At 46.6% G+C, this 27,683-nt stretch overlaps 1 protein-coding gene across 3 annotated transcripts; it reads right to left on the bottom strand.

Annotated features, from left to right (window-relative positions):
* On the bottom strand, positions 1-24,779 carry mettl2a (methyltransferase 2A, methylcytidine). Of its 3 annotated transcripts, XM_069905081.1 has the most exons (10): positions 24,670-24,779; positions 21,011-21,102; positions 19,758-20,188; positions 16,926-16,975; positions 14,145-14,205; positions 11,999-12,138; positions 9,688-9,794; positions 8,342-8,407; positions 6,884-7,110; positions 1-4,757 (listed from the first exon to the last, which is right to left on the bottom strand). In XM_069905081.1, the coding sequence occupies exons 1-9, from the start codon at positions 24,765-24,767 to the stop codon at positions 6,923-6,925; spliced, it is 1,233 nt and encodes a 410-aa protein (XP_069761182.1). In that variant the 5' UTR covers positions 24,768-24,779; the 3' UTR covers positions 1-4,757; positions 6,884-6,922. The 3 variants fall into 3 exon arrangements, with proteins under 3 accessions (XP_069761182.1, XP_069761181.1, XP_069761183.1); XM_069905080.1 differs by lacking the exon at positions 1-4,757 and having other exon boundaries at positions 4,796-7,110; XM_069905082.1 differs by lacking the exons at positions 1-4,757; positions 11,999-12,138; positions 14,145-14,205 and having other exon boundaries at positions 4,796-7,110.
* Between the last annotated feature and the right edge of the window lie 2,904 nt (positions 24,780-27,683).

Raw genomic sequence — 27,683 nt, 5'->3', positions numbered from 1 at the left:
TTCCTCTCTTGTTGTACTTTCTGTTTATTTCATCTCCATGATGCTGTTGGAGGACAAGGTTCAAAAATGGTGCACATCCAAGAAAAGGGACCCAATAATCTATAGGGCCATATCAGCATCAGAATTTATTGTCATGAACATGTCACAAAATGTGTTGTTTTGCAACAGCATTACAGTATAAATATTACTATAAAAATAAATAATTTAGTGTAAAAGAGAAAGACGTAGTGTCTGTGGTTCATTGTCCATTCAGAAATCTGAAGGGAAGATTGACAGGCATTTGATTAGTCAGGCATCAAGGGCGAGAAGGCCAGGGAGTGGGGCTGAGTGGAAGGATGGATCAGCTCATGATAAAATGGCAGAGAAGACTCAATGGGCCAATTGGCCTACCTGCTCCTATATCTTGTGAAGCTGTCCTTGTGCCACTTGGTGTTCATCCTCATGCTGCTGTACCTCCTTTCTGATGGTCGCATTGTGAAGAGGGCATGGCCTGGCTGGTGGGGTGCTTTCTGAAAACACCACTTCTTGTAGATGTTCTCAATGGAGTGAAGTCTTGTGCCCATAATGGTGCTGGCTAAGCTCACAACTCTCTGTAGTATTTTTTTTCTTGACTTGTGCATTGGCACCTCCTTACCAGGCAGTGATGCACAAGTCAGAATGCTCGCCACAGTACACCTGTAGAAATTTGCAAGTCTTTGATGACATTCTTAATCTCAAACTCCTCACATATGGATCGTTTGGTATATTCTTCTCACTGCAGTCCCGGACTGATGTTCAGGAGACCAATTGTTATCACCCACTTTGCGGTGAGGTAACTTGGCACAGCCCTGGGATTGAACTCAATATCTTCTTACTCTTGCACTTGGGAGGTTGCCGTACTATTGAGCCAACGAGGAAGGCAAAGGTATTGAGAGTAGGAGAGGAGAAATGGGTGTAGAAACACAATATCTGAACCATAAATGTTCTTACAGCTTAACCGTAACATAAACGCGCACGGACAAAATTGTCAAAAATTTGCACTCAAATGTAATCATACAGGAGTCAACCAATAAAATAGGATCCCTGCCAGCTGGCAGTAGCTATGGTCTTGGGAAAAATAACTTGACAACATTAAGACATTACAAGTGTACATAATTCAAACCACATGTAGAGTCCACGCTGCCAAAACAGAATCGGGAATTGGTTGGCATTTGTGTTCAGTTAGGTGCAGCACTTGATCTGCGGAGAAGTGATTTAAGTCCAGGCACCCATGGGTTTCAGCATTCACTAATTGTTAAGGGCCTTAATTTCTTAAATTGTTTTGATTGGCTGCTTCAAGGAGAACAGGTGGATCTGATGTCGAGGCTTTATAAGGTACTGGTGAGGCTTCACTTGGAATACAAGGTACAGTTGTGGGCTTCTTATTTAAGGAAGGATGTGCTAGCACTGGAGCGGATTCAGAGTTTAACAAGAATTAAGGGATTAGCATTTGAGGAGCATTTGACGGCTCTTGGGCTGTAGTCCGAGTTTAGAAGAATAAGGGAGGAACCTTAGAAACATTTTGAATGTTGAAAGGCCTGGATAGAGTAAATGTGCCAGAATTGTTTCCCATGGTAAAGGTGTTAAGAACAAGAGAGGACAATTTCAGGATTGAAGGGTGTCTGTTTAAAACAGCGGTGTGAGGAATTTCTTTTGCCAGAAAGTGGCAAACCTCTGGAACTTGCTACAGGCGGCTGTGGAGGCCAGGTCATTGGGTGAATTTAAGGCAGAGACTGTTGGTGTCAGAATAGTCAAGGTACCAAAGGTTACAGGGAGAAGGCAAGGGAGTGGGTCTGAGTGGGAGAATGGATCAGCTCTCGATGGAATGTTAAAGATTTGATGGGCTGAATGGCCTACTTCTACTGTTGAGCTAAGCCCATTGCTAGATACGATGTGTCCAAGACCAGTTGCCGTTGCCAGTTAAACTGTCCTGCATGAATCTCCGAATGTTCAGCAAACTCAAGAGGGAAGGGAGCAGGGAGTTCAGACAGGGCACTGCCTTTTCGACCACTGTGGCCTGGGAGGTGCAGGAAGTTCCCCAACTGCTCAAGCAGGCCCATTGCCTGATCTCCTCTCTTCCTATAGCTCCCACTATCCTTCCCAGCTCCAACCATTCACAATCTCTGACTGACAACAGGTCAGCAATTGGAAGGGTAGCAACTTAATGTTACCAGCAATCCATGCCTCTCTGCCACTGCAAAGATACACCACATTTTACATTAAGAATTGTCTTCTGTCCCAAATTATTTCTTCCAGTAATTAAAAAAAATTACAATCCAACAAATTCTCACAAAGTGCAGATCAAGGACTCACCTTTGGTCCATTCATTCTGTCATAGGTATATCTTTGAAGGTGTCAATGTGTTTTTTAAAATCCTGCAACTGCAGAAGTCTGTGCCCAAGATGGTGGCACCTGTGCTGGGCAGTGTATCACGAAGGATTGTAGACTCCGGCAAACAGGAGAGGCATAGGATAAAATCCTACTGGAAGGTGACAACGGCAACAGACCAGTGAGGAGTTCTTCGGCTGCAGGACCCACACAGGTTGTGGCTGCTGGTGACTGCCTCATGGGAACCAGATATCAGAACCAGGATTCAACAGGATGCTGAGGGCAAGAAGAGCTTTCCATGGGCCTTGGGTGCTGAAGGCTTTCTGATCGAATCAGAGGTTTGGATCTGGAGCTCGGGTTCTGATGGATCAAACTGGTGTCTGTGCGGCTGCGGGGGCACTGGAGGTGAATCCGCAGACATTCGGTGTCTCTGAAGGAATTCTCTTTTGCTTCTCTCTCTCTTATTGTTAGAGGGGCCAGGAAATGCTCATGGCGACTTTGCCTTACAGCAGATAAAAGTTGAAGTACATCATACATGTTAAATTTTTATGTATTATCACCTGACAATAAAAGGAACCTTTAACGCATCTCCTCCATCACGAGTTCCCAGGGCCGATGGAAATTTGTTTCAGTTCCTCTGATCATCATTGCTCTGGTAGGTGTCTTCATCCTTCAAAATGGATGTTTTTGATCACGATCCAGTGACTAGTGCTGATATCGATCAGGGATCATTTGGACTTTGGGCAATCGCATAACATAGATGATGTCAATGACATGCAACAGCATCGATCATCAAGGATCCACACCACCCTGCACACGCTCTGTTCTCGCTGCTGCCATCAGGGAAGAGGTAGGTGCCACAAGACTCACCCCACCAGGTTCAGGAACAGCTGCTCCCCCTCCGCCATCCGACTCCTCAACAACAAACTCAATCAGGGACTCGTTTAAGGACTCGTACTTTGCTCATTATTTATCCCTGACTGAATATTTATACTTCTGCTTTCACCAGTTTGTTTACAGTTCTGTCTTTGAATATAGTTTACAGTAATTAGAAATTCTGGAAACACTGCAGACGAGGCAGTACCTGTTGAAAGGGAAGTAGTTGGCATTTCAGATAGAAGACCCTTTGTTGGGTCTTCAGATTCCTAGCAGCCGCTGTTTAAAATTTTTTCCTTTACTCGGAAATAAATTCATCGTAACGTATTTCTTCAATATGTCTCTTGCTGGTGTAAAAACACAGATGCTGGAGGAACTCAGCAGGTCTCACAGTGTCGAAAGGAAATAAGGATATATTTCCGCCGTTTCGGGTCTGAACCCTTCCTCAGGGTATGAGTGAAACGCAGGCAGGCGCCTAAATTAAGAGGCTAGTGAAATTGGAAGGATGGGCAGGAGGAGTGCAGACCAACAGACAAAAGGATATGACAAGAGAGAGGAAATGTGAGAATTGATTGTTGCTGGATTAGAATACATGATGGTGAACCTTTTCTTTTAATACTGCACTCTCTCTCTCTCTCACCAGTAAATTAGCTCTAGTTGATTTTCGTACTCGCATGCTTGTGTGGCTTGAACTGTGTGTCTGCCTTGCACCAGTGAGCTGTTGGGATGCCAATCCTGATTCTGATTCTCTCTCAGCCTCCACCCCTCCACCCTCTCCTCCAAACTGGGCTTGATACTACATCATGAAGTCTTCAAATATGGAACATGGTTAGAAGTCTGTTCTCTGAAACCAATTCTGCTGTAAAAGTCAGTCTTGGACTTCTTCATTGAATATCTGCGGCTGTATGTGATCTGACACTAAACTTCAAACCAACAAACTGCATTCAGTGTTCACAATGTAGCTTCCCCTACATTGAAGAAACCAAGCACAGACTAGGTGACTGTTTAGCAGAGGAACCCATGCTTCTCATTAATTCAACATCCCACTCTGACCTACCGCTCTGTGAACTCCTGTACTGTTAACAATGAGACTCATTGCAAGCTTGAGAAACTGCACCTCATCTTCTGGCTTGCAGCCTTCTGAACTAGATATTGAATTCTCAGTTTTTTCCTGCCTGTTCTCATTTGTCCAGGGTTTATTGTATAAGTTGGTCTGTGTGACTTGTCCCACAACCTTACAACTAACATGCACAAGCTGCGACATCTAATATTCTAGTCTCACCCTATTTGAGATATTCCCTTTGTTTTACCTCTCCCTCACCACCACTTCCTCTTGAAACTAACGTGTTTCTCTTTCCCCATTCTGATTAAGGAATCCATTCCTGAAACATTAACCGTTTCTCTTTCCACAGATGCAGCCTCACCTGCCGATGTTTCCAGCACTTGGGTTTTTATTTCAGATCTTTAGAATCTGCAGGTTTTTTCTAATCACAGTCTTCATTTTTTTGCCAGCTCCTTGAATCCTCCTTTATATCCTAGCAAACAATGTGACATGTATTCACTAACAATGTGATCCATTTAACAGCACATTTTACATAGTCCATATTATTAAGCATAACACATTAACATATCACAGATGCTATACGATTATGATACAATATAACCATATAACCGTTTACAGCACGGAAACAGGCCATGTCGGCCCTTCAAGTCTATACCGGTTCACTGGAACAACTCCACTAGCTCCTCCGCAAACTCCTGAGGAATCAGATGGAGACCAGAGTTGATCTGGTTACACCAGATGAAATCGGGATCAGTGTGCCGTGCATGAGCCATGGCAGTGAAATCGATGGCAGTAGTTGCATGTAATGTCACAACTGTCAATTTAGTCATTTCTCATATTGAGCCCAGCCCTCTGTGAATGTTGATAAGCCATCTTGCTTCTACCATTGGACCAATATACATGTATGAGATGCATTCATAAGGCTGTCATCAGCCCTGACTGATGAACATTAGTCTTGTTGAGGATGTGCTCACCCAAGGAAGTTGGAAATCCTTCAATACACACCTGAAAACAGTCAGTAGGGTACAGATGGCATTTAATGGGGTCAGGAGATTAGACGTTTGCCATAAAATAGCCAGGCTCTAATCTGATAGCTAAGGCATGGTCTGGTCTTTGGCAATTCCTGTTGGGATATGGATGGCAAACCTGGTGACAGCAAGAACTATAATCAAAAAGAAGTTGGGAGCTTGAAAGTTGATCCCAGGAACCTGATAATCTATGTCCCACAATTCTGAAAAAGGTGGCTTTACTGATAGCAGACGGCTTGGCTGTCATCCTCCAAGGTTCTATCGAGCTGTTCCAGGGGATTAGAGGGCGGCAAATGAGGAAAGGAAGAGAGAGGAAAAAAAAGAGAGAACAACTGACCTGTTTGAGAACAGGGAAAATACTGGGAATTATAATGGAAAGTGTAATAACTGAATGCAGTAAAACCTCTGGTATCTGGCACCTACAGGGAATGATAGATGCCGGTTAAGTGAATGGCCAGATTACATGAAATTGCATGTTACATGAATGGAGAACTAACGGTGAGGCACGCCAATTTTAAAGTTCCATATTTTTACCCATTCATTTTCCATGATTTTTTTGCTGATTGCTTGAATTCCAGATGACAGGGATTGTTTTTTACTGTATCTTGAAATGAGCAGAATCAACACTGACTGATAGAAGTTAAACATTATTTGACTAATCTACTTGAGTACTTTTGTTGGTTGATTAGGGGAAGCAATGTAAGGCTTGCTGTAAAGTTCCACACAGGTCATTAGACAATGAGGTGGAAGAGCATTGAATCAGAGGTAAAATATTGACTCGGACTAAGAATTGGTGATTGGCAAAAAGCACCAAGTGGGAATAAAGGCACCGTTCTCAGGTTGGCAGCAGCCTGTGATTTCTGGGGTGCTCAGGGAATTGGTATCATGGCCCCAACCATACACAATCCATATCAAGTGGACTGAATACATCTCTGGAGTAAAATAGGAAAGACTGCAGACACCGTGGTTGAAGTAAAAACACGGTGCTGGGGAAACTCAGCAGGTCAAATAGAGAGATAAGGATACATCAAGATGAAGGGCTCAAGCTACATCTTTGCTATATCAAGTATGCTGTTTGACCAGCTGAGTTTCTTCAGCATTGTGCTTTCACTGTATATATCGGAGTTTGGACGGTTGTGAACGAGCTGAATTAATGAGTACAAGGGGGGAGGTTTGGTAGGGAGCGAGAGGAATAGAAAATCGAATTACAGGTGCAGTGCAATGTGGAATTTACAAAAACAGTTGGAGTATTCGGTAAATGCTGCAAGGTATCATGGGAGGTACAATGGCTTTGCAGTTAATACTGCAAAATTCATGTATTGGGCATCTGCCAATCCCCATTGGTGCTAGGATACCAGAGGTTTTACTGTAAAATGTGATCGTGTTAATAGTTGACAGAAAGTGGAGAAGGGAGATGAAGTCCGTAGCATCTACAGATCAGTTACACACACTGAACAGTGAGTTACGCTGTGAGAAGGAATGTTTGAGTGTGAAAACAATCACTGCACCCTGCAGCTTAAGAACCGATGTCACTGCAGTGCTTCAGAACTATTGTGCAGTAGGAGGCTACCTTTGACCAGCTCAAGTCAGTTCAACCAAAGTGATTTGGCTAAGATGCTAAGCTCAGTTCTGTGATCTTGCTGAGACCCTTCTTCTCCGAGGAGGGACGGCGATACTTGCACTGGATCCAGACTCGAAACATGGTCAGCTGTTTCCCCCGGTTAACCTGGAGACGTCGATCCACCAGGTTCTGAACTTTCTCGAGGCCAGCAGACGTGAACAGCTCATCCAGTTCTCCTGCGTGATTACAGTGGATACTGGTGAGGTGAGGACATGCTTTTTAAAACAAGTTCCAACCACTGATGGAACTTTGAAATGTTACAAATCAATAACTCAGAATGATACAAAGCAAACTCTTTGTAGTTCACCCAAATGTTTGCCCTTAGAAGGTTCAACCTCTTCTGTATCAACCACTTTCTGCTGAAAGCATTTCCACTGCTTAAAGCACAACCTCTTCTCATTTTCTCCCTTGAATACAGTTTTGAACTGAAGAATTCTGGCCTCCTGAACCAGATGAAAACGCCTTTCCCTATTCACCTTCATAAAATCCACTCATTTAAAAAAAAAATACACTCCACCTTTTCTTGCTAGTTTGTTGAGTGCACAGAAAATACTTGCATTAACATTCTGCCTTTCAAAGACATGAAATCACGACCCAAGACATTTCACAGATAATGAAGTACAATTGCTGTGTAATATAAGAAATGCAATGGCCTGGATTCATCGGATTAGGTGAATAGTCAATATAATGGGGGAGATGTCAGGGAAACGCAGATGGGGTCCTGAATGACGTGCAGAAGTAAAATCCGAGAGATAAATTAACATCTGCTTGAGTGAGCAATCAGCATTAGTCTAGGTCAAATTTTCAAGATGTGGAGGAGTGACTCTTGTGACTTGGACAATACCGTTTGATTGGCCACATCTAGAAAGAATTATCTGTGTACATGCTGGAGAAACTTAGCAGGTCGTGCAGCAACTATTCCTTGATGAAGGGCTCAGACGAAATGCTGACTACCTTTTCCTTCCTATAGATGTTGCCTGACCTGCTGAGTTTCTCCAGCACTTTTATGTATATACTATAATCACAACGGGGGACAGACTTTCCTGTTTAACTAGGAAGAGTTATCTGCCTGTTATCCTATTGATCACAGAGTAAACCGGCTGCTGTGTTTCCAACAACGGTGACCACGTTTCAATACAAAAGTGCATGGTCAGCTGTAGCTTTAGCCTGTCCTCAGCACGTCTTCTTTATTTCCTTTCATGGCTTCAGTGATTCAATAGGCAGCTAACTGCATTCAGTACTAAGAACAGTCGGAAAAGATCAGGCCAACATGCAGGGTTTCACCGCATTAAACATAGCAGAAATCACCCCAATAGGAGCAACTGATCACTGGAGACATTGTCCAAATAAATGTACAAAGTTACTTCTGTAAAAAGTTGGAAACAACCAAAATAAATGCATGTGTACCTGGTGTGAAAAAGTAAACTCTTGTTCCATCTCCTCGAACGTAGAAATTTTTAGATAGGCAACGACCTATATCATGGGATTTAGAGAGTTGAATTAGAGGTTTAAAACACAAAGCTAATTTAATCTTAAACCTATTACAGTAGTTTCCCTGGTGAACCTGCAGATCCTCATCGATGGCAACCACTCCATTGGGATGAATTTGTGGGGAAGGAGAAATCAGGGAAAGACGAAGAGGAATGCAAAACTCTGCTATTAGATTTAAAGTTCAAAGTTATTGTCTGGCCGACGAGTTCTTCCGGCAATTCTTCCGATGGATCTCTTTGGTGACTATTCAGTGCAGTGAATAGTGGAGGTCATGGACCTGCCTATATTTTAGAAGACGTAACTTGTATGAAGAATATACACTCCTGGTATCTATGGAGAACAAGTTGCCACATCTGCTGTTCATGAGAAAGATTCAACTTCCCAGCCAAGGTAATGACAGTGATTTAACCCTGAATATTTACAGCCAACACTTCCTTGGAAAAGTGTTACAAGAACATAAAAACAGGAGTGAGCCATCTGGCTCTGCCAGTCAATAAGACGTAGCTGATCTAACCATGGACTCAGCTTCACTTAGCTGCCATAAATTTTAAATCCCCAACTGTTCAAAAAAATCTGTGTCTTAAATACATTTAATGAGACAGGCTCTACTGCTTCATTGGGGAATTTGTGGAATTCTCTGCCCAATCTCTGGAAGAAGCAGTTTTTTCTCATCTTTATCTTAAATTTACTTCCCAGAATTTTGTGGCTCTGTTATGGCATTTTTTGGAAAATTTTCTCTTTTCATTTGCATCAAATACAAATAATTAAATCATTCATCAAAGAATATGATACAATAAAGATTGATACAAAATGATACACATTTTTTTTCTTTTCTTCCCCCCTCCCTCCCTCAACCCTCCCCCCACAATAGAAAAAGAAAGAAGACAGAAAATAAAGAAAACACCTGGATATAATATATTGATCACTATTCATATTTATTCCAATGATCAACTGGGAATTGGGAGGATTGGGAAATGTGGATGATGTAGATAGACTTTTACCAATGAGCTATCTCATGGCTTTGATCAGGACTGAACAAGTCCAGATTGAAACAGTCGGCTAAGTCTGAGCACCATTTTCATGAGGTAAAGAGTCAAAACAATTTCCCCGTGGATAGCTATTGTTAATTCCAAATTCTTGTGCCATCCCAGTTCTTAAGTAACAGAGAGAAATTATTTCTAATTTATTTCAAACTCCATAAGGAGCGTACAGAAACGTGGTCGAAGATCAGATCAGGAAGAGGGTTGGCTCAGAGCACTTACCTTTCTTAAATCGAAGCTGTGCCATGTCATATCGACCATAGTCCCTGAACAGGATCATCCCTCCTGGTTTCAGAAGCTGGGTCAGCCTCTTTATAACAGCTTGCATTCTGCAGAGAAGGGGAATGAGGGAGGGTGATGGTGTCAGAAAGGAACCATGAGAGAACCAAGTACAGACAGACACAAATCACAGAAATGCTGGAGGAACTCAGTCGGTCTCGCTGCATCCAGAAGAGGTAGAGATATATTAGTGATGTTTTGGGCCTGAGTCCTTCTTCAAGGTATAAGCAAAGAACTGGAAGACATCAGAATAAAAGCTGAATAATAGGAGGGGGAGGAGTCCAGACCAACAAAAGATATTAACTGGATATAAGAGGAGAGGTGAGAATTGCCTTTGGCTCTGTGGAAGGAGTCGGGGGTGGGGGGAAGGGAAGAAAGAGAAAGAGACTACCACCCAGTAGTATTAGCTCATACTGTGATGAAATGCTTCGAGAGGCTGGTCATGGCCAAAATTAACATGTACCTAAGTAAATATCTGGACCCATTACAATTTAGGATATCGTCACAATCGCTCCACAGCAGATGCAATATCTTTGGCTCACCTTGATTTACAGCAACTCGTACACACGGCTGCTCTTCATCGACTAAAACTCAGCCTTCAACACCATTATTCCCTCAGTGCTGGTCAAGAAGCTACAAACTCTAGGTCTCTGTAACTCCCTCTGCAACTGGATCCTTGACTTAATCATCGGAAGATCACAGTATGAATTGGAAACAACGTCTTCTCTTCACTGATCATCAACACAGCTGCACCCCAAGGATATGGGCTTAGCCCACTGCTCTACTCATTAGACACCCACGACTGTGTAGCCAGGCACAATTCCAATGCCATCTACAAGTTTGCTGACGACACTACAGTTGTCAACAGAATCACAAATGGCAATGAGAAAGCGTACAAGAGGGAGATCGATCAGCTCATTGAATGGTGTAACGACAACAACCTTACGCTCAACATCAGCAAAACCAAGGAGATGATTGTGGACTTCAGGAGGAAGTCAAGGAACCCGAGCCAGTCCTCATCGAGGGCTCAGTAGTGGAGAGGGTCAAGAACTTCAAATTCTTGAGTGTCAACACCTCTGAGGATCTGTCCTGGAGCCTCCATGTCGATGCAATCACAAAGAAGGCTCACCAGCAGCTATACTTTATGCGGTGTTGGAGGAGATTTAGTACATCACCGAAAACTCTCGCAAACTTCTACAGGTGGATCGTGAAGAGAATTCTGGCTGGTTACATCATTGCCTGGTATGGAGGCGCCAAATCTCAGGACAAGAATAAGCGCGGTCTGCGACATCACAGGTACCAGACTTCACTCCATCGAAGACACCCACAACAGGTGGTGTCTTAAAAAAGCAGCCTCTATCCTTAAAGACCCCCACCACCCAGTCCAGGCCCTCTTCATTCTGCTACAATCAGAGAAAAGGTCCAGGAGCCTAGAGACGAGCACTCGGCAGCACAAGGACAGCTTCTTCTCCGCTGCCATCCGATTCCTGAATGATCAATGAACCCAAGACTCGGCCTCACTTTTTACTATTATGGTAATTACTATCTTTATTTTATTTTATTTTTTATAGTAATGTTGTAAGATGGTTATAATATGTTTGCCTTATGATGCTGCCACAAAACACCGAATTTCATGACTTGTTCATGATAGTAAATCTTCATTCTAAGGGAGAGAAAGACAGACAGGCAGAGAGAGAAAGAGCTGGAGGGGAGGGGGTGGTTTAAAGTTGGTGTTAATGCCATCTGGTTGGAGGGTGCATTGTTCCTCCAATTCACAGGTGGTCTCAATCTGGCAGGGCGTGAGACCACGGAGACAAGTCAGCAAGGGAATGGGGCAGGGAATTGAAATGGGTGACCACTGGGAGATCCCTGCTATTGTGGCAAACAGGTCTTCAACAAACCATCTCCCAGTCTATGCCCAGACACCACAGGGAGAAGGAGAAAGAAGGGATGGGAAACAGGGGCAGACAGGAGTGGGAAGACGAAGGGACGAGAAAGAGAAAAATACAAAAGTTCAGGGAGTGGGACAAAGAGACGAATGGGGCTAAAACAGTAAGAGATTCAAAACTTTGTTTAGCCTATTCGCTCAAGTTAATGATGTCGTTGAGAACTCTTGATGAGGTCCAAGACTACAATACTATGTTTCAGACACTGTTCAGAACTCAAGCACAATTCACATGGTCAAAGTCTACAGAACTGTTTTGCTGTAATTATTGGACACCAGTACTTTACAAGTGAAGGACTATGTACTTACTTATCTGGGTGTATTGCTGAGAGTACAAATATGAGGATAATGATGTCCAGGCTTTGGTCTGGCATTGGGTAGCTGGCCTGTGTGTCACACAGATCATGGACAAATGCCAAACAACGAGAGCTGTCGTAACCAGAATTCAACTAGAAATAGAACAATAGAGTCTTTAGTCTGCATGGCACCAGCGCTCAGGTAAATGGTTTGGTCACTAAACCTTTGTTCACAAACTAAGCCACAAATACATAACCTTGAAGGATATTGATGTCGGGCAACTTGGAGCTTCCACCGGCGGTTCATTCCCAAATGCCCATCTTCCCAAAATGTCTCAAGGATTTATGCCACTTCCTTTTGTGAATCATTATTGACTCTGTATCCATCATCCTGGCAACTCGTTCCAAGTCTCAATGATGTTTCTTAAAAATGTTTTTCCCTCATTCCTTTTGCTTATTACTTCAAGTCCGACTGCTGGCTGACCCTTCAACCACCAGAAAGTTTCTTTTTCTAAAGTTCATCGAAACCACTAAATGATTTTAAACATTGTTAATTGAATCACTGCATTAAGCAGGATCTGACAAACTAAACTACCACAGCTCCATTCCTCATTGAATTTTATACTTGTGGTCACTGAACTTTTTATTCCATCAGGTCGTTACCCTATCAAACACCTTTCGTGCATCGACACACAAAATGAACTTCATTGGCATTTTCTAGCCTCATTGTTACCTGTACAACGAAATCAACCACGTTGGCACAACAGGATATAACCTTCATAATGCTACACAGGGAGGACAAGACAGGGTTCTTAAGCCTGATTTCAACCCAAGATGTCAGCTGTCCACTTCCCTCCATAGATGCTGCCTGATTCACTGAGTTCCTTCAGCAGTTTAGATTCCAGCATCTGCAGTCTCGCATCGTGGGGGGAATTAAGTGGCCTTTTTAATGCTATGAAGGGCCTCCTGTGTGCGCTGCTGGTTTCTAGGATTACAAATGATTACAGTCATGGCAAACTGGCAGCAAATACTTCATCTCTCTTTAAAATTGCCTCTCTTCGAATGTATCTATAGGGGACGATGTTTGGACAGGGCAAGGAATATCATTAAAGACTTAATACACTCCTACCATCAGGCACACACTATAGGAGCCTTCACTCAAGAACTACCAGACAAGAGCCTTCACTCAAGAACTACCAGACTTAAGAGCCTTCACTCAAGAACTACCAGACAAGAGCCTTCACTCAAGAACTACCAGACTTAAGAGCCTTCACTCAAGAACTACCAGACTTAAGAGGCTTCACTCAAGAACTACCAGACTTAAGAGCCTTCACTCAAGAACTACCAGACTTAAGAGGCTTCACTCAAGAGCTACCAGATGGAAGGGCCTGTGACCCTGCTATAAATTTAAATTTAAATATGCCATGAACAGAATCACTCAATCAAAAGTGTAATTTGTACAGACATAATGAGGATTAGCTTGCTAGATTCTTAATTATGTGGTTGAAATGCATTTGGAGTTGTAGTAAATCCCATTATTTGTTACAGTGAGTACTGTAACTCCGGTGTAATGCAAACATCACAGATTTAAAGCTGTAATCACATCCAGAAGGACTACAAACTGTATTTGCATTTACATAGGGCCCGTGCATCCCATCCTCAAACAAACTCCTCTCATCGTGTGCTGTACAGAGTAGTCTTTGTTTGCCACCAGTGAAACACAAAAGTCTGCAGACACTGGGATTGTAGTAAAACACACACAGAAGTGCTGGAAGAACTCAGCTGGTCTCACAGCATCTATAGGAGATAAAGATACATAACTGGCATTTTGAGCCTGAGCCTTGTTTATTCGACACACCAAATTTGATGTGATGTTTTCTCCAAACAGTTCAAATACCTACTCAGCCTGGCCACTGCCTCAGTGTGCTAAGATGCTGGAGCTGCCCATTATGGAGTGGTGGCCAATTTAATCCTATGCCAGAATGAGAAGTCAGAGACACACCCAACTGCTGTTGAGAACCTATTGTGAAGTCAGGTGGATTTCCAATGATCAGTAAGAGGTCATTATTTTTTGACTGCCACTGGCAGGAATGAATTCCCTTGGATCCACTGCGTTCAGAGAGAATGGTCAACTGACCAAAGTGAGAGCATGATCTCACCTTGACAAGCTCCACAGCAGTCGAGGAAAAGTCACAGCAGTACACAAACAACCCCGGGTCACTGCAAAAGTACAAGAGATGAATTAGTCATCGGCACCCAGTCTCAACTCAGTGACGTGAGCCTTCTTACCGGTACAGTTTCCCATGACGGGCACGGGGACATTTTCTATCCGTCTCTCAAACTTATTCTTGTTATTTGGTGATGGAAATCTATGAATTATTTTCTCCATTTTATTTAAGAGTGTGGGCAGGGTGGGAAGTTAGTCCATCTAGGAGACATTGGGTCTACTATGTGCACCCTGCAACAGGATACTGCCAGATGCTGGAATCCAGAACTAAAAACAAACTGGCTAATGAATACAACCATGATCGATGATCCGGGATGAATCCCTGCTTCAGGACTGAATAAAGAAAGGGAGGAGTGGGGGTCAGTGAGAACCAAGGCAAGGGAAAGAATGATGATCAATTAAAGGCAGGAAGGGTGGAGTTGGGAGACCATAGGTGGAAGTATACACCAGGGGTGTGGGTTAATTGGGCGGCATGGACTCATGGGCTTAAATGCCCTGTTACCGTGCTGTATGTCTAAATTTAAAAAAGGAAAATAAGGGGAGGGGGAGGGCAGGGAAGGGAAGGATGAAGGAAGAGGATGGGCATTATTGAACACTGAATTAGGTTTATATCACATAGACTTGTTTCATGGTTTATGCCACCCAGACTGGTTTCATTTTGAACTGTTAGTCACCAAATTTATTGCAACAGCAAATTTGTCCCATTTCCCAGTGCTGGACTTGACCCTTCTATTTTGGGACAGAAAAGGTATCAATCCCAAAGAGCAAGACAACGTACCATCTCCACCCCTGCCAGTCCCATCACTCACAGATGCAGTTACAACTGGCATCTTCACACCCAATGGCTGCATTTCAGTCACCCAAAGCACAGGAAAAGAACCTTGTCGCCAATTGCATTTCGCACTATTGCAGAAAAGAATGTTTTTGCAAACTATTTTTTGGAATATCCCTGCTAACCATTGCTGTTAGAAATAACAAGAGTCACATTGACAATCTCTTCTGCAAGAAAAAGTAGGAAAGATTAATTCCAGCAGAGAATCTCCGATATGCACATATACAAAGCAAAAGCTAATTATGTTGAAGTATTTAATATTAAAACAGTTATGATGAAATATCATTGATCTGAAGCATAGTTAATGCCAGACCTGAACACTTCTAGCATTCTCTCTTGCGAAGTAAAACCCCAATAATTCTGGTGGTTCTGGACAGGAAGACTTTCTGGATGTTACCTTGGCTATTATTTCGGCATACTTTTGATTCTTTTTTTTCTTTAAATGTTACATCTACATTTTCCAGAGCATGGGAACTGGGGCCCTAGTATGTTTTTTTTTGGAGAGGGGGGTGTGATTAAAGGGAGTGCAGGAAACATGGACCTGATGTGTTCAACAAGGTGCAGGAGACATCACGTGGTGAGTTAAATGCCAAACCACTGCAACTCCCGAACAATCAGATAGCGGATTGCTAATTTTTAATGTATTTTAATTTTCAATTACCCAGAAAACTTTGTCTTTTAAAAAAAGTTACCTCAGTTTGTCAAAGTTTTCTTACTGTAGCTATTTATTTAGGCTGAGAGATAAAGAATGTTATTCAGAAGAATACTGTGTAACACAATATTGTTTATTTGAAGTAGAAAATGGAATGAGATACATTTGGACAACATCTTCAAACCATCCTAGGGGTTTACCGCACCTTCAAACCATCCTACGGCTTTACCGCACCTTGAAACCATCCTACGGCTTTACCGCACCTTGAAACCATCCTACGGCTTTACCGCACCTTGAAACCATCCTACGGATTTACCGCACCTTGAAACCATCCTACGGCTTTACCGCACCTTGAAACCATCCTACAGCTTTACAGCACCTTGAAACCATCTTACGGCTTTACAGCACCTTGAAACCATCCTACAGCTTTACAACACCTTGAAACCATCCTACGGGTTTACCACACCTTCAAACTATCCTACAGCTTTACAACACCTTCAAACCATCCTACGGGTATCCTACGGCTTTACAGCACCTTGAAACCATCCTACAGCTTTACAACACCTTGAAACCATCCTACGGGTTTACCGCACCTTCAAACTATCCTACAGCTTTACAACACCTTCAAACCATCCTACGGGTATCCTACGGCTTTACAGCACCTTCAAACCATCCTACGGGTACCCTACGGCTTTACAGCACCTTCAAACCATCCTATGGCTTTACAACCAATATTTTACATTTATGAGTAACTTTTATGTAAGAAAATGTAGAAGTTGATTTGCACTCAGTCCTGTCCCACATATGAATGGACAGTTAATGTTTCATTGGGCAAAGGAACAAGGAGCACTAATGTCATTCTTCTTTACTTTGGATAATGGTTTTCTTTGTATCCACCTGAACAGACAGAATCATTGTTAATGCCTCTTTGGAAAGACTACCCTTCTGGAAATGCAGCTCTCCTTGACACAATGCTGATGTCTCACTCTGCAGTATGTCATCCAAGGACAGAAATGGTAGAAGAGCTCAGTCAAGCATCATCTGTGGAAAGGGAATCCAGGTCGGAGACTTCCTCCAGAACCCATGGGTGCAATAGCTCTGCAACAAGGGTTGAGCCCACAACTCATGATGCAGAGGCCAACCTGGTGTGCAACCACAAATAAGCTTGATAAGAGAGTCCAGAAACCACATCACAGCGAATGATACAATATTGTAAAAAAAATACTTACTTGTTAGTCTGTAGAATGGGGAACACAGTATTTCCAACTCCACAGCCAACCTAGTGAGGAGAGAAATAAAGATATATTTGACACCTATTTTGAAGAACATGGAACAATCGCACCTTTCTTGCAGGGAGGAGCAGATCAATGTACTTGATTGCTTATGAGGATGGATTGATTGTTCATGTGAAGTGTTTCGCTTTGGTTTCACAATGAGTTCCCGTTTGCTGTATGACTGACATTAATTAGTAGCCTGGTACAGTTAAAAAAAAACAGTATCTGGGCACAGAAGGGGATTGGTGGGTGTCAGCTAAGTGAATTTACCGGGTGCTTGAGATTGTACGCTGCCTGATTGACAAACTGACTACTGAGCGTGGCCAATTTTAAGTTTTTGGTTTTTTTTATACATATGATTTTTTTTGGCCTGTTGCTAGTTGTGGATAATGGGGATTTTACTGTATATGGTTCTCTATTCATCAAAAAAAAGTAAATGATTCAGCAAACAATGATTGATCTTTATACCAGAACATCAAAAGGAGCAGGAATAATCCGCCCTGGGATGTGGGAGGAAACCCTTGCGGCAAAAGTGCATTGACAGCGATTGAGGTGGGGACTGAAGCATGGAAGCAGCTCCTCTCCCAGCTGTCCTGCTGTGCCTCTTAGCCAAACTAGCAATGTAGTTTTGAAAAGCTGGGGCGTAAGCACTAGACTATCTGTGGCTGGACAACCTGGGATGGGTCAGTTACTCCCATTTATCTTCACATTGCATTTCCGAAAATGCAAACGCCCTACAGAAGAAGTATCTTCATCATTATGTTTCGTAATATCTGCAAACTTGATATTGCTTCTTCCAACACTAAAGCTAGATAATTAATAAAAATAGGAGAGAGTTATAATAAATCCAAACCTGACTTGGGAAATACCTCAGTTTGAAAAACATTATGCAATGAAATTTCTATTTTAGAATCGTGCCTCGATTTGCTTCTTAATTGACAGAATTTCATCTTCTTAAACTTCTTAATGGCACTTTGACTATCATCTTTCAATCATTTTTCACACCCACCGACCCACCCGTTATCCAGAATTCAAGCAACCCACAGCTCAGGCAACTGGCAAAAACATTAAAGAACATAAATACCAGTAGGTAAAAAAATTCTGTTTAAAATCAGCGCACCTTGCCGTTAGTTCACCAATCATGCAACATGACCAGAAAACTCACTTATCTAGCATCTACCAATCCCCCATAGGCCTGATACAAGGGTTTAATTTATTTGTGTGTATGTGGGTGAGTGAGAGACCCAAGATTGCAGACACTGGAATCTTTGGTAAAATACAAACTGTCGGGAGGAACTCGGCAGTCGAGCGCGAGGGAGAGTAAGATTGTTCACGTCTTAAGTCAAGACCCTGCATTGGTCCTGAGAGTGGAGAGGGAAGATGGTCTCAAGAGGCTACACCAGCTACCTTCCCTCTCTACCACCAATGACCTGAAATGCCAACAATTCCTCCCCCCACCTCACACCTGCCAAGTTCCTCTGACAGTTTGATTATTACCCCAGCACCATAATCACCCGTTTGTAACCCAGGATGGAAGTTAACTGGGACAAGCCGCAGAAGAGGTAGGTACAAAAACATCCAAAAGGCTTTTTGACAGGTACTGTGATGGAAAAAAGAAGTATATAAACCTAATGCAGGAAAACAGATGTGCAGGCAAATGTAGACAAGCATCCCAGTCATCGAGAGCTTCAGTAAATGTTTAAAATGCTTTTCACAGCAAGTTTTGATTTTGTTAATGTAACTTTTGCAAGAACCTTTTATAGATTTCTGGATGCAGTGTTTATGCTTTGATCAGTTTACATTTGTCCTTATTATGCAGTCCAGGTGGTAATCCTAGAAACTGTAAACATAAGTTGTTAGCTTTAACTGTCTCTTTATCCAAAAGGAGCTCTTCATGCACTTATCTTGATGGATCAACCATTACCAAAGCCAACTTCTAGTCAGTCATAAATAATTTGAAGGGAAAATCAGGCCACTAAGTAATTAACACCAGCTAATTAAAATATAAATCTGGGACATGCCACATGACAAAGATCCTGTTTTTTAGTGCAGTAAAGACTAGAACCCTCATCAAAAAAGACCTTGGTAAACACACTTTAAACTAAGCATGAGGTAGCTGTTATCTCTAAGGAGTTTGTACATTCTTCCCGTGACTCAGGGTGCTCTGGTTTCCTCCCACCATCCAAAAATGTACAAGGTTGTAGGTTGATTGGGTGTAATTGGGCAGCATGGGCTCGTGGGCCAGAAGGGCCTGTTACCGTGCTGTATGTATGTCGACGACTAAAGAAAAAACTCAGCGCAGCAACTGGTTGCCAAGTATTCTTTTCCATGAAGCACAAACAGTTTAAGAGGACAGAGAATTTCTGACCACTGATAACATATAATGGTTGAATTTAAAAAAGAGCAAGCCCATTAAATCAGGTAGCTGCAGGATAAATTAGCAAAGGGTTCCCCTCCCCACCATTAGTCATTCTAACAAGAAAAAGTCGGCTCCAAGATACACCTTTCTTGTGTGCCTGAAATTTAATTTAAAATCATGTCCATTTGGTATGGGATGAAAACTGCTTTGAGTTAACACATCAAACACTGTGGATGGAGTGTTTTGGTGAGCATGGTCAAGTTGGGCCAAATACCCCATTTCCACACTCTATGATATGAAACTAATGTCCCCTGAGACCATACTAGCTGGTAAAGTACAGTATTTGCACAGTCATCCATTACTTTGAAGAAATCAGTTGCTTGCCCAACAGAGAATCTTTTAAATCATTGAGAAACTTCTCACATTACCTCTAGAATGTGGAATGTTGCTGAAGCTTCTAAGTGGTTGGTTTCTGGAAATTGTTTCATACTCAGTTTTGTTTGTGTTGTACTCCCCAAAGATACATCCACGTGTTTGTCGATTTTGTCGCCATCCTTTAAATTCAGAGCGTCAACTGGAGAGTTAACCTGCTCCTGCGAACAAGTCAATGGCCCTTCTGAACATTGCTGAGGGGAATGATAAACATTCTCAAAGCTCCTGTCACAGCAGTTTCTGGAGTCAGTGCTGCCATGATCGTTCAACCCTGCAGTGGCTCTGGACTGCTCCAATGGGAAAGATTTAGAATTGGGAACCAATTCAGGAAATTCTGTGAAGAGCCAGTGACGATCTTTGAAAAATCTGTTCTCGTGGATTTTGTAGAAGTCATTCCAGTAGCCGTTAGCTCTGTTTTCATATTCCGCTGTTTACAAAGCAAGCCAAACAAGAAAGGAATTTTTATTCCAGTTTCAGGAGTCTCTGCAGCAGACGGTACCACACAATTAACTTTTTACAATTTGAAATTGAAAAATAATTGTTGTACATCTCTGATGCTGTTTGAAAACATACTAAAGCTGAGTTTGCAAGTACAGTAAGTTGAGAGAGACAAACAATAGGAGTCCCAGAGCTTTCAGATACTGGGACAGAATGGATAACATAGTGGTTACAGTGCCAGCCTGGAAGGAGTTTGAACATTTTCCCTGTTTCTGCATAGGTTTCCTCCCACCTTCCAAAAACGTACCAGGGTTGTCGTCTAATTTGGGCAGCAGGGGCTCGTGGGCCAGTAGAGCTTGTTACTGTGCTGTATGTCTAAAGACCAATCAGCGCAGCGACTGGTTGCCAAGTCTTCTTTACTATGAAGCACAATAATTAAAGAGGACAAACAGAGCAACTCTGACCACTGATACAATAGTTGAATTAAAAAGAGTTAGCAGGAGAAGTGAGCAAGCAAGCCCATTAAATCAGGAAACTGCTAAAAATAATTGGTATCATAGAGAGAGAGAGAGAGAGAACACACAGTATATAAAATAGACACACACACACTTATTGTGTTGATCTGACTGCTGGAGTCTAGGACATTTTCAATGGAACTCCATAGTTTAACAGGCATAAAAGAAGTTAACTTATGAGTTTATAAAAAAAACTGCCAAAATTGTAAACAGGGAATGCAGACAATTAAAAGTGGTCACGATAAAGACTGTATCGACCAAGTCATGAACCTAGTTTACCCAAGTGATTCACTTACCCATTTTTTCTGAAGACAGAATTTCAGTACAGTTTTCCTCAACTTTCTTCCTGGCTGTTGCCTCCTGTTCTTCAGTCCACTCCACATTATCCCTTTGAGAGAACAATAGAATTAATTCCTGCCAGTTCAAAAAGGCCCTCGCTTGGAGAGTCTGTTGGCAGTTGGGGTTGGAGAGAGGTTGAGAGATCCTGGGACAGGGTCCAGCAGGATAGGAATGAGAGGAATAAAACACAAAATTCTGCAGACACCATAACTGAAGTTAAAACATAATGCTGGAGAAACAGAGCAGGAATTTGCGGGCCTGCATGTTAGTTATGTATCTTTATCTTTGCTACATAAAGAACACTGATAAACCTGCTGAGTTTCTTCAGCATTATTTTTTCTTGGATGGGAATGTGGGTAGGAGAATGGATAGTAGAGAAAGGGGATTCAGGGGGAATTCGAGGCAGAGTGACCAGTGGAGGAGGGAAGGAAGAAGTTTGAAGGAAGGGCCAGAGGAGAGATTGAGGGCACAGCCTGATCACACTCCCCTCCTGGGTACAAACATCTCAGAGTTCCAGTCAAAAATATTACTTGAGGCACACAAGGAGACTGTAAATACTGGGATCTTTCAATAGATTATGTTTAACTGCTGGAGGAACTCAACGGATTGAGAAGCATTGGTGGGAGAAAATGAGTGGTCGACGTTTCTTGGTGAAGGACTGACCCACTGAGCTCATCCAGCAGCGAAACACAATCTGCTGGAAGTATCTGTAGTCTCTCGTCTTCCAGGCCCTTTGTATCACAAGGGGGGGTCTCGCCCGGCCCGTTCCTTGCGGGAGGGGGGGGTCTCGCTCGGCCCGTTCCTTGCGGGAGAGGGGGGGTCTCGCCCGGCCCGTTCCTTGCGGGAGGGGGGGGTCTCGCTCGGCCCGTTCCTTGCGGGAGAGGGGGGGTCTCGCCCGGCCCGTTCCTTGCGGGAGGGGTCTCTCCCGGCCCGTTCCTTGCGGGGGGGGATGGGTCTCGCCCGGCGGGGGGGGGGGTCTCGCCCGGCCCGTTCCTTACGGGAGGTGGGGGGGTGTCTCGCCCGGCCCGTTCCTTGCGGGGGGGGGGGGGTCTCGCCCGGCCCGTTCCTTGCGGGGGGGGGGGGTCTCGCCCGGCCCGTTCCTTGCGGGAAGGGGGGGTCTCGCCCGGCCCGTTCCTTGCGGGAGGGGGGGGGGTCTCGCCCGGCCCGTTCCTTGCGGGAGGGGGGGTCTCGCCCGGCCCGTTCCTTGCGGGAGGGGGGGGGTCTCGCCCGGTCCGTTCCTTGCGGGAGGGGGGGGGGGTCTCGCCCGGTCCGTTCCTTGCGGGAGGGGGGGTCTCGCCCGGCCCGTTCCTTGCGGGAGGGGGGGGGGTCTCGCCCGGTCCGTTCCTTGCGGGAGGGGGGGGGGGGTCTCGCCCGGCCCGTTCCTTGCGGGGGGAGGGTCTCGCCCGGCCCGTTCCTTGCGGGAGGGAGGGGGGGTCTCGCCCGGCCCGTTCCTTGCGGGAGGTGGGGGGGGGCCTCGCCCGGCCCGTTCCTTGTGGGGGGGGGGTCTCGCCCGGCCTGTTCCTTGTGGGAGGGGTCTCTCCCGGCCCGTTCCTTGCGGGAGGGGTCTCGCCCGGCCCGTTCCTTGCGGGGGGAGGGTCTCGCCCGGCCCGTTCCTTGCGGGAGGGGGGGGGTCTCGCCCGGCCCGTTCCTTGCGGGGGGAGGGTCTCGCCCGGCCCGTTCCTTGCGGGAGGGGGGGGGTCTCGCCCGGCCCGTTCCTTGCGGGAGGGGGGGGTCTCGCCCGGCCCGTTCCTTGCGGGGGGAGGGTCTCGCCCGGCCCGTTCCTTGCGGGAGGGGGGGGGTCTCGCCCGGCCCGTTCCTTGCGGGGGGAGGGTCTCGCCCGGCCCGTTCCTTGCGGGAGGTGGGGGGGGGCCTCGCCCGGCCCGTTCCTTGTGGGGGGGGGGTGTCTCGCCCGGCCCGTTCCTTGCGGGAGGGGTCTCGCCCGGCCCGTTCCTTGCGGGGGGGAGGGGTCTCGCCCGGCCCGTTCCTTGCGGGGGGGAGGGGTCTCGCCCGGCCCGTTCCTTGCGGGAGGTGGGGGGGGGCCTCGCCCGGCCCGTTCCTTGTGGGGGGGGGGTCTCGACCGGCCCGTTCCTTACGGGAGGGGGGGGGTCTCGCCCGGCCCGTTCCTTGCGGGAGGGGGGTGTCTCGCCCGGCCCGTTCCTTGCGGGAGGGGGGGGGTCTCGCCCGGCCCGTTCCTTGCGGGGGGAGGGTCTCGCCCGGCCCGTTCCTTGCGGGAGGGGGGGGGTCTCGCCCGGCCCGTTCCTTGCGGGAGGGGGGGGTCTCGCCCGGCCCGTTCCTTGCGGGGGGAGGGTCTCGCCCGGCCCGTTCCTTGCGGGAGGGGGGGGGTCTCGCCCGGCCCGTTCCTTGCGGGGGGAGGGTCTCGCCCGGCCCGTTCCTTGCGGGAGGTGGGGGGGGGCCTCGCCCGGCCCGTTCCTTGTGGGGGGGGGGTGTCTCGCCCGGCCCGTTCCTTGCGGGAGGGGTCTCGCCCGGCCCGTTCCTTGCGGGGGGGAGGGGTCTCGCCCGGCCCGTTCCTTGCGGGGGGGAGGGGTCTCGCCCGGCCCGTTCCTTGCGGGAGGTGGGGGGGGGCCTCGCCCGGCCCGTTCCTTGTGGGGGGGGGGTCTCGACCGGCCCGTTCCTTACGGGAGGGGGGGGGTCTCGCCCGGCCCGTTCCTTGCGGGAGGGGGGTGTCTCGCCCGGCCCGTTCCTTGCGGGAGGGGGGGTCTCGCCCAGCCCGTTCCTTGCGGGAGGGGGGGTCTCGCCCAGCCCGTTCCTTGCGGGGGGGGTCTCGCCCGGCCCGTTCCTTGCGGGAGGGGGGGGTCTCGCCCGGCCCGTTCCTTGCGGGGGGGGGGGGTCTCGCCCGGCCCGTTCCTTACGGGAGGTGTGGGGGTTTCTCGCCCGGCCCGTTTCTTGCGGGAGGGGGGGTCTCGCCCGGCCCGTTCCTTGCGGGAGGGGGGGGGTCTCGCCCGGCCCGTTCCTTACGGGAGGTGGGGGGGGTGTCTCGCCCGGCCCGTTCCTTGCGGGGGGGGGGTCTCGCCCGGCCCGTTCCTTGCGGGAGGGGGGGTTCTCGCCCGGCCCGTTCCTTGCGGGGGGGGGTCTCGCCCGGCCCGTTCCTTACGGGAGGTGGGGGGGTGTCTCGCCCGGCCCGTTCCTTGCGGGAGGGGGGGTCTCGCCCGGCCCGTTCCTTGCGGGAGGGGGGGTCTCGCCCGGCCCGTTCCTTGCGGGAGGGGGGGTCTCGCCCGGCCCGTTCCTTGCGGGAGGTGGGGGGGTGTCTCGCCCGGCCCGTTCCTTGCGGGAGGGGGGGTCTCGCCCGGCCCGTTCCTTGCGGGAGGGGGGGTCTCGCCCGGCCCGTTCCTTGCGGGAGGGGGGGTCTCGCCCGGCCCGTTCCTTACGGGAGGTGGGGGGGTGTCTCGCCCGGCCCGTTCCTTACGGGAGGTGGGGGGGTGTCTCGCCCGGCCCGTTCCTTGCGGGAAGGGGGGTCTCGCCCGGCCCGTTCCTTGATGGAGGGGGGGTCTCGCCCGGCCCGTTCCTTACGGGAGGTGGGGGGGTGTCTCGCCCGGCCCGTTCCTTACGGGAGGTGGGGGGTCTCGCCCTCGTTCCGTGGGAGGGGAGGGGGTCTCACCAGGCATTGTGCTGGAAAACCTGACCCGGATCGGTCAGAAACCGGTTCCCGAACTGCGGTCGAAGAGAAGCAGAGACACTATCAATGGGCGCCGCCATGATGGAGCAGCGAAGCCTTTCGGTATCTTGGAGGACTGAGTGGTCCTCCGGGCTGGGCAGTGACGCGGAGGCGTCGCCGGCAGAGGGCGCTGTCAGCCCCTCCTGAGCTCGTATTAACCACTTCAGAACCGGAGGCGAGTGAGCAGCTGCAGATCAGAGGAATGAGGTTCTTGTTCATTCCTGCTGCAGCCAAACAAATACTTGGTTTAAAAAGAGCTCAAGCTCGAAACATTGGTTATGCATCTTTATCTTTGCTATATTAAGAGCACTGTTTGATCTGCTGTTTCTCCAGTTTTCATAACGACACAATTGAATTTTAAAAAGACAATAAATGCAAAAGATAGATAATATTCACCCTTATCTTGAATCCTTTTGTCGTGTCGGAGCAGTTCCTGATTAGGGTAACAAGGGGTCGTTCAAGAGCCTGATAGCTGTTTGAGAGAGACTGCTCTTGGACTGAGAGGTGCTGCACTTCACGTTTGCAGAGGCTATACTTTGTGAGGATCTTCTGGACATTTGGTTTGTCACCGAAGACCTTGAAAACCTCTACAGATGTACCGAGGAGGGCATTCTGACTGGCCTGGTATGGAGGTGCCAATGCTCAGGACAGGAAAACACTCCAGAGGGTAGTTAACTCGGCCTGCAGCTTCACAGGCACCAGACTCCACTCCATCGAGGACACCGACATGAGGCAGTGTCTTAAAAAAGGCAGCTTCTATCCTCAAAGACCCCCACCACCCAAGCCAACCCCCCCCTTCACTCTGCTACCATAAGAGAAAAGGTACAGGAGCCTGAAGACAAGCACTCAGCGGCACAAGGACAGCTTCTTCCCCTCCGCCATCAGATTCTTGAATGAACAATGAACCAGACACTGCCTCACTTTTTCTTGAACTAATTTTTATTTACTTTGTAAGGTGGTTAATATAAATGTTTGCTGCTGTAAAACAACAAATTTTGTGATATGTTTATAAATTCCGTTTCTGATTCGGAATTAAAATTTATTGGAATTCCTTGATTATATTTGACCTTTTACTAAACATGTGGTCGAGGAACGCCACTGAATATTAAAAAGACTACAAATATTGTAAATCTGAAATACGAGCATAAGAATGACGGGGAGGTGTGTAGGCAGCATTGGCAGAGAGATGTTTCACGTTAAAGACCCTTCCTCTGCATTTTTGCTCCATATGTAGGAAGAGTATAGGGGGAGGGCCATGGTGGAAAATGGGGGAAGTGAGTGAATTGATTAGCACCACGCTGTTTCAGCACCAACAACCCGCATTCGAATCCGCCGCTCTCTGTAAGGACCTTGTATGTTCTCCCTGTGTCTGCGTGGGTTTCCTCCCACCCTTCAAAATGTAGGTGAATTGGTGTATTTGGGCAGCACGGATTGAGGACCAGAAGGGTCTGTTATCACCTAAATTAAAAATTAAACTTGTTGGACAAGTAAGAATTTTGGTACATCTGTGCATTGTACTTATGTGTATGAGAAGAAACTAACCCCCCCCCCCCCCACAGTGCTGGGGGCCATGGGCTATTCCCATTGCCAAACTGGGACAGACCCAGAGATCCCAGCAGCCTTGCAGCAGAAGCAACCAGTGCTTTTTCTTTAAAAGAACTTTCCAAATTACTTCAATATTATTAAAACCAGACACATCCCTCACAATCTCTGGCACTCTTTCCAAAGGTTATGCAGTCCAGGTTACACCGCTGTAACATTGCCGAGCTCTGTCCCGACCTCAGCTCATCTGTGGCTGGAACCTCAATCATTATTGTCTTTGGATTTGATTGTGGCAATGCACCCCTGGCTGGCCTCGGTCTTCCCATCCATCTGAGCATCAGCTCATCCTAAAGCCTACTGTATGGGAGAATAATTTCATATTTTACATCCCCTGTCATTTTTGGAAGCCATTCAGCCACTTGTTCCAGGTCTGGTTACCCAGCAATCTCGCACCCCCCCAACCCCCCACCGATTTTCCCTGGAACCTATTAAATCCCCATCAGTTTCACCCTGATGCTATCAACCACGCTTGATTTTCCGTCTGGCCACTCTCCAACCAGATGGCATTAACGATGACTTCTCCGGCTTCTGCTACCACCACTCTCTGTTCTCCCTCCCTTCCCTCTGTCTTCTCTCCTCCAGTTCTCCACCCCTTCCCTCACCATTCACAGAGCCAACCCTCCCCCTGTTTGCTGCTGTGCCTTCCTTCTCTTATCCACCTATTACCCTCTGCCTTTGGGACTGAACTCCTCCCCCCACTATTTTCATACTTTGATGAAGGGCTCAAGCCCAAAATGTTGGTTCTGCATCTTTATCTTTGCTACATGAAATCCACAGTTTGACCCGCTGAGTTTCTCCACCATTTCGTGTTTTAACAGTGATTCAGAAATGGGAATAGCTACCTCTGAGACATTCATCACAAAACTGAAGGTACAATCAATCTGCAAAACACAAACATGCTGGAGAACCTCAGCAGGTCACGTAGAATCCATACCAATAAAAGGACAACCCTGCTTTTGGCCTGGCCTTTTATTGACCATGGTTGCTGCATGACCACATGAGGTTCTCCAGCATGTTTAGCTTTGCATTCAACCCCATCATCTGAACAAAAACTAATAGACAGAGAGAGCAGCAAAAGTAAATCTGGCAAGAGGAAAAGGGAACCCCATGAGAAAGAGGTTTCTGACTGGAAGGAGCTCTGTTCCTCTCTCCGAGGGAAGTTCTCTCGATCAAGGATGGGGGAGAAAATATCGGGACATCCTTGCAAGGACATTCCTTAAAGGTTGATCATTTTACAAATGTCTAACCAAAGGTTGGCTTTTGTTTTGAATCCTGCCATCCTGAAACTAGAACAACACCCACAAATCTCAGGAGTCCCATTTGGTTTTAAAAATGAAAACACACTGTCCTGCAGT

The sequence above is a fragment of the Narcine bancroftii genome, chromosome 12, assembly GCF_036971445.1.
Source record: "Narcine bancroftii isolate sNarBan1 chromosome 12, sNarBan1.hap1, whole genome shotgun sequence".
In the NCBI taxonomy this organism is placed as follows: domain Eukaryota; kingdom Metazoa; phylum Chordata; class Chondrichthyes; order Torpediniformes; family Narcinidae; genus Narcine; species Narcine bancroftii.
The sequence above is the reverse complement of the archived record's forward strand: the minus strand, read 5'-3'. Positions and strand labels throughout refer to the sequence as shown.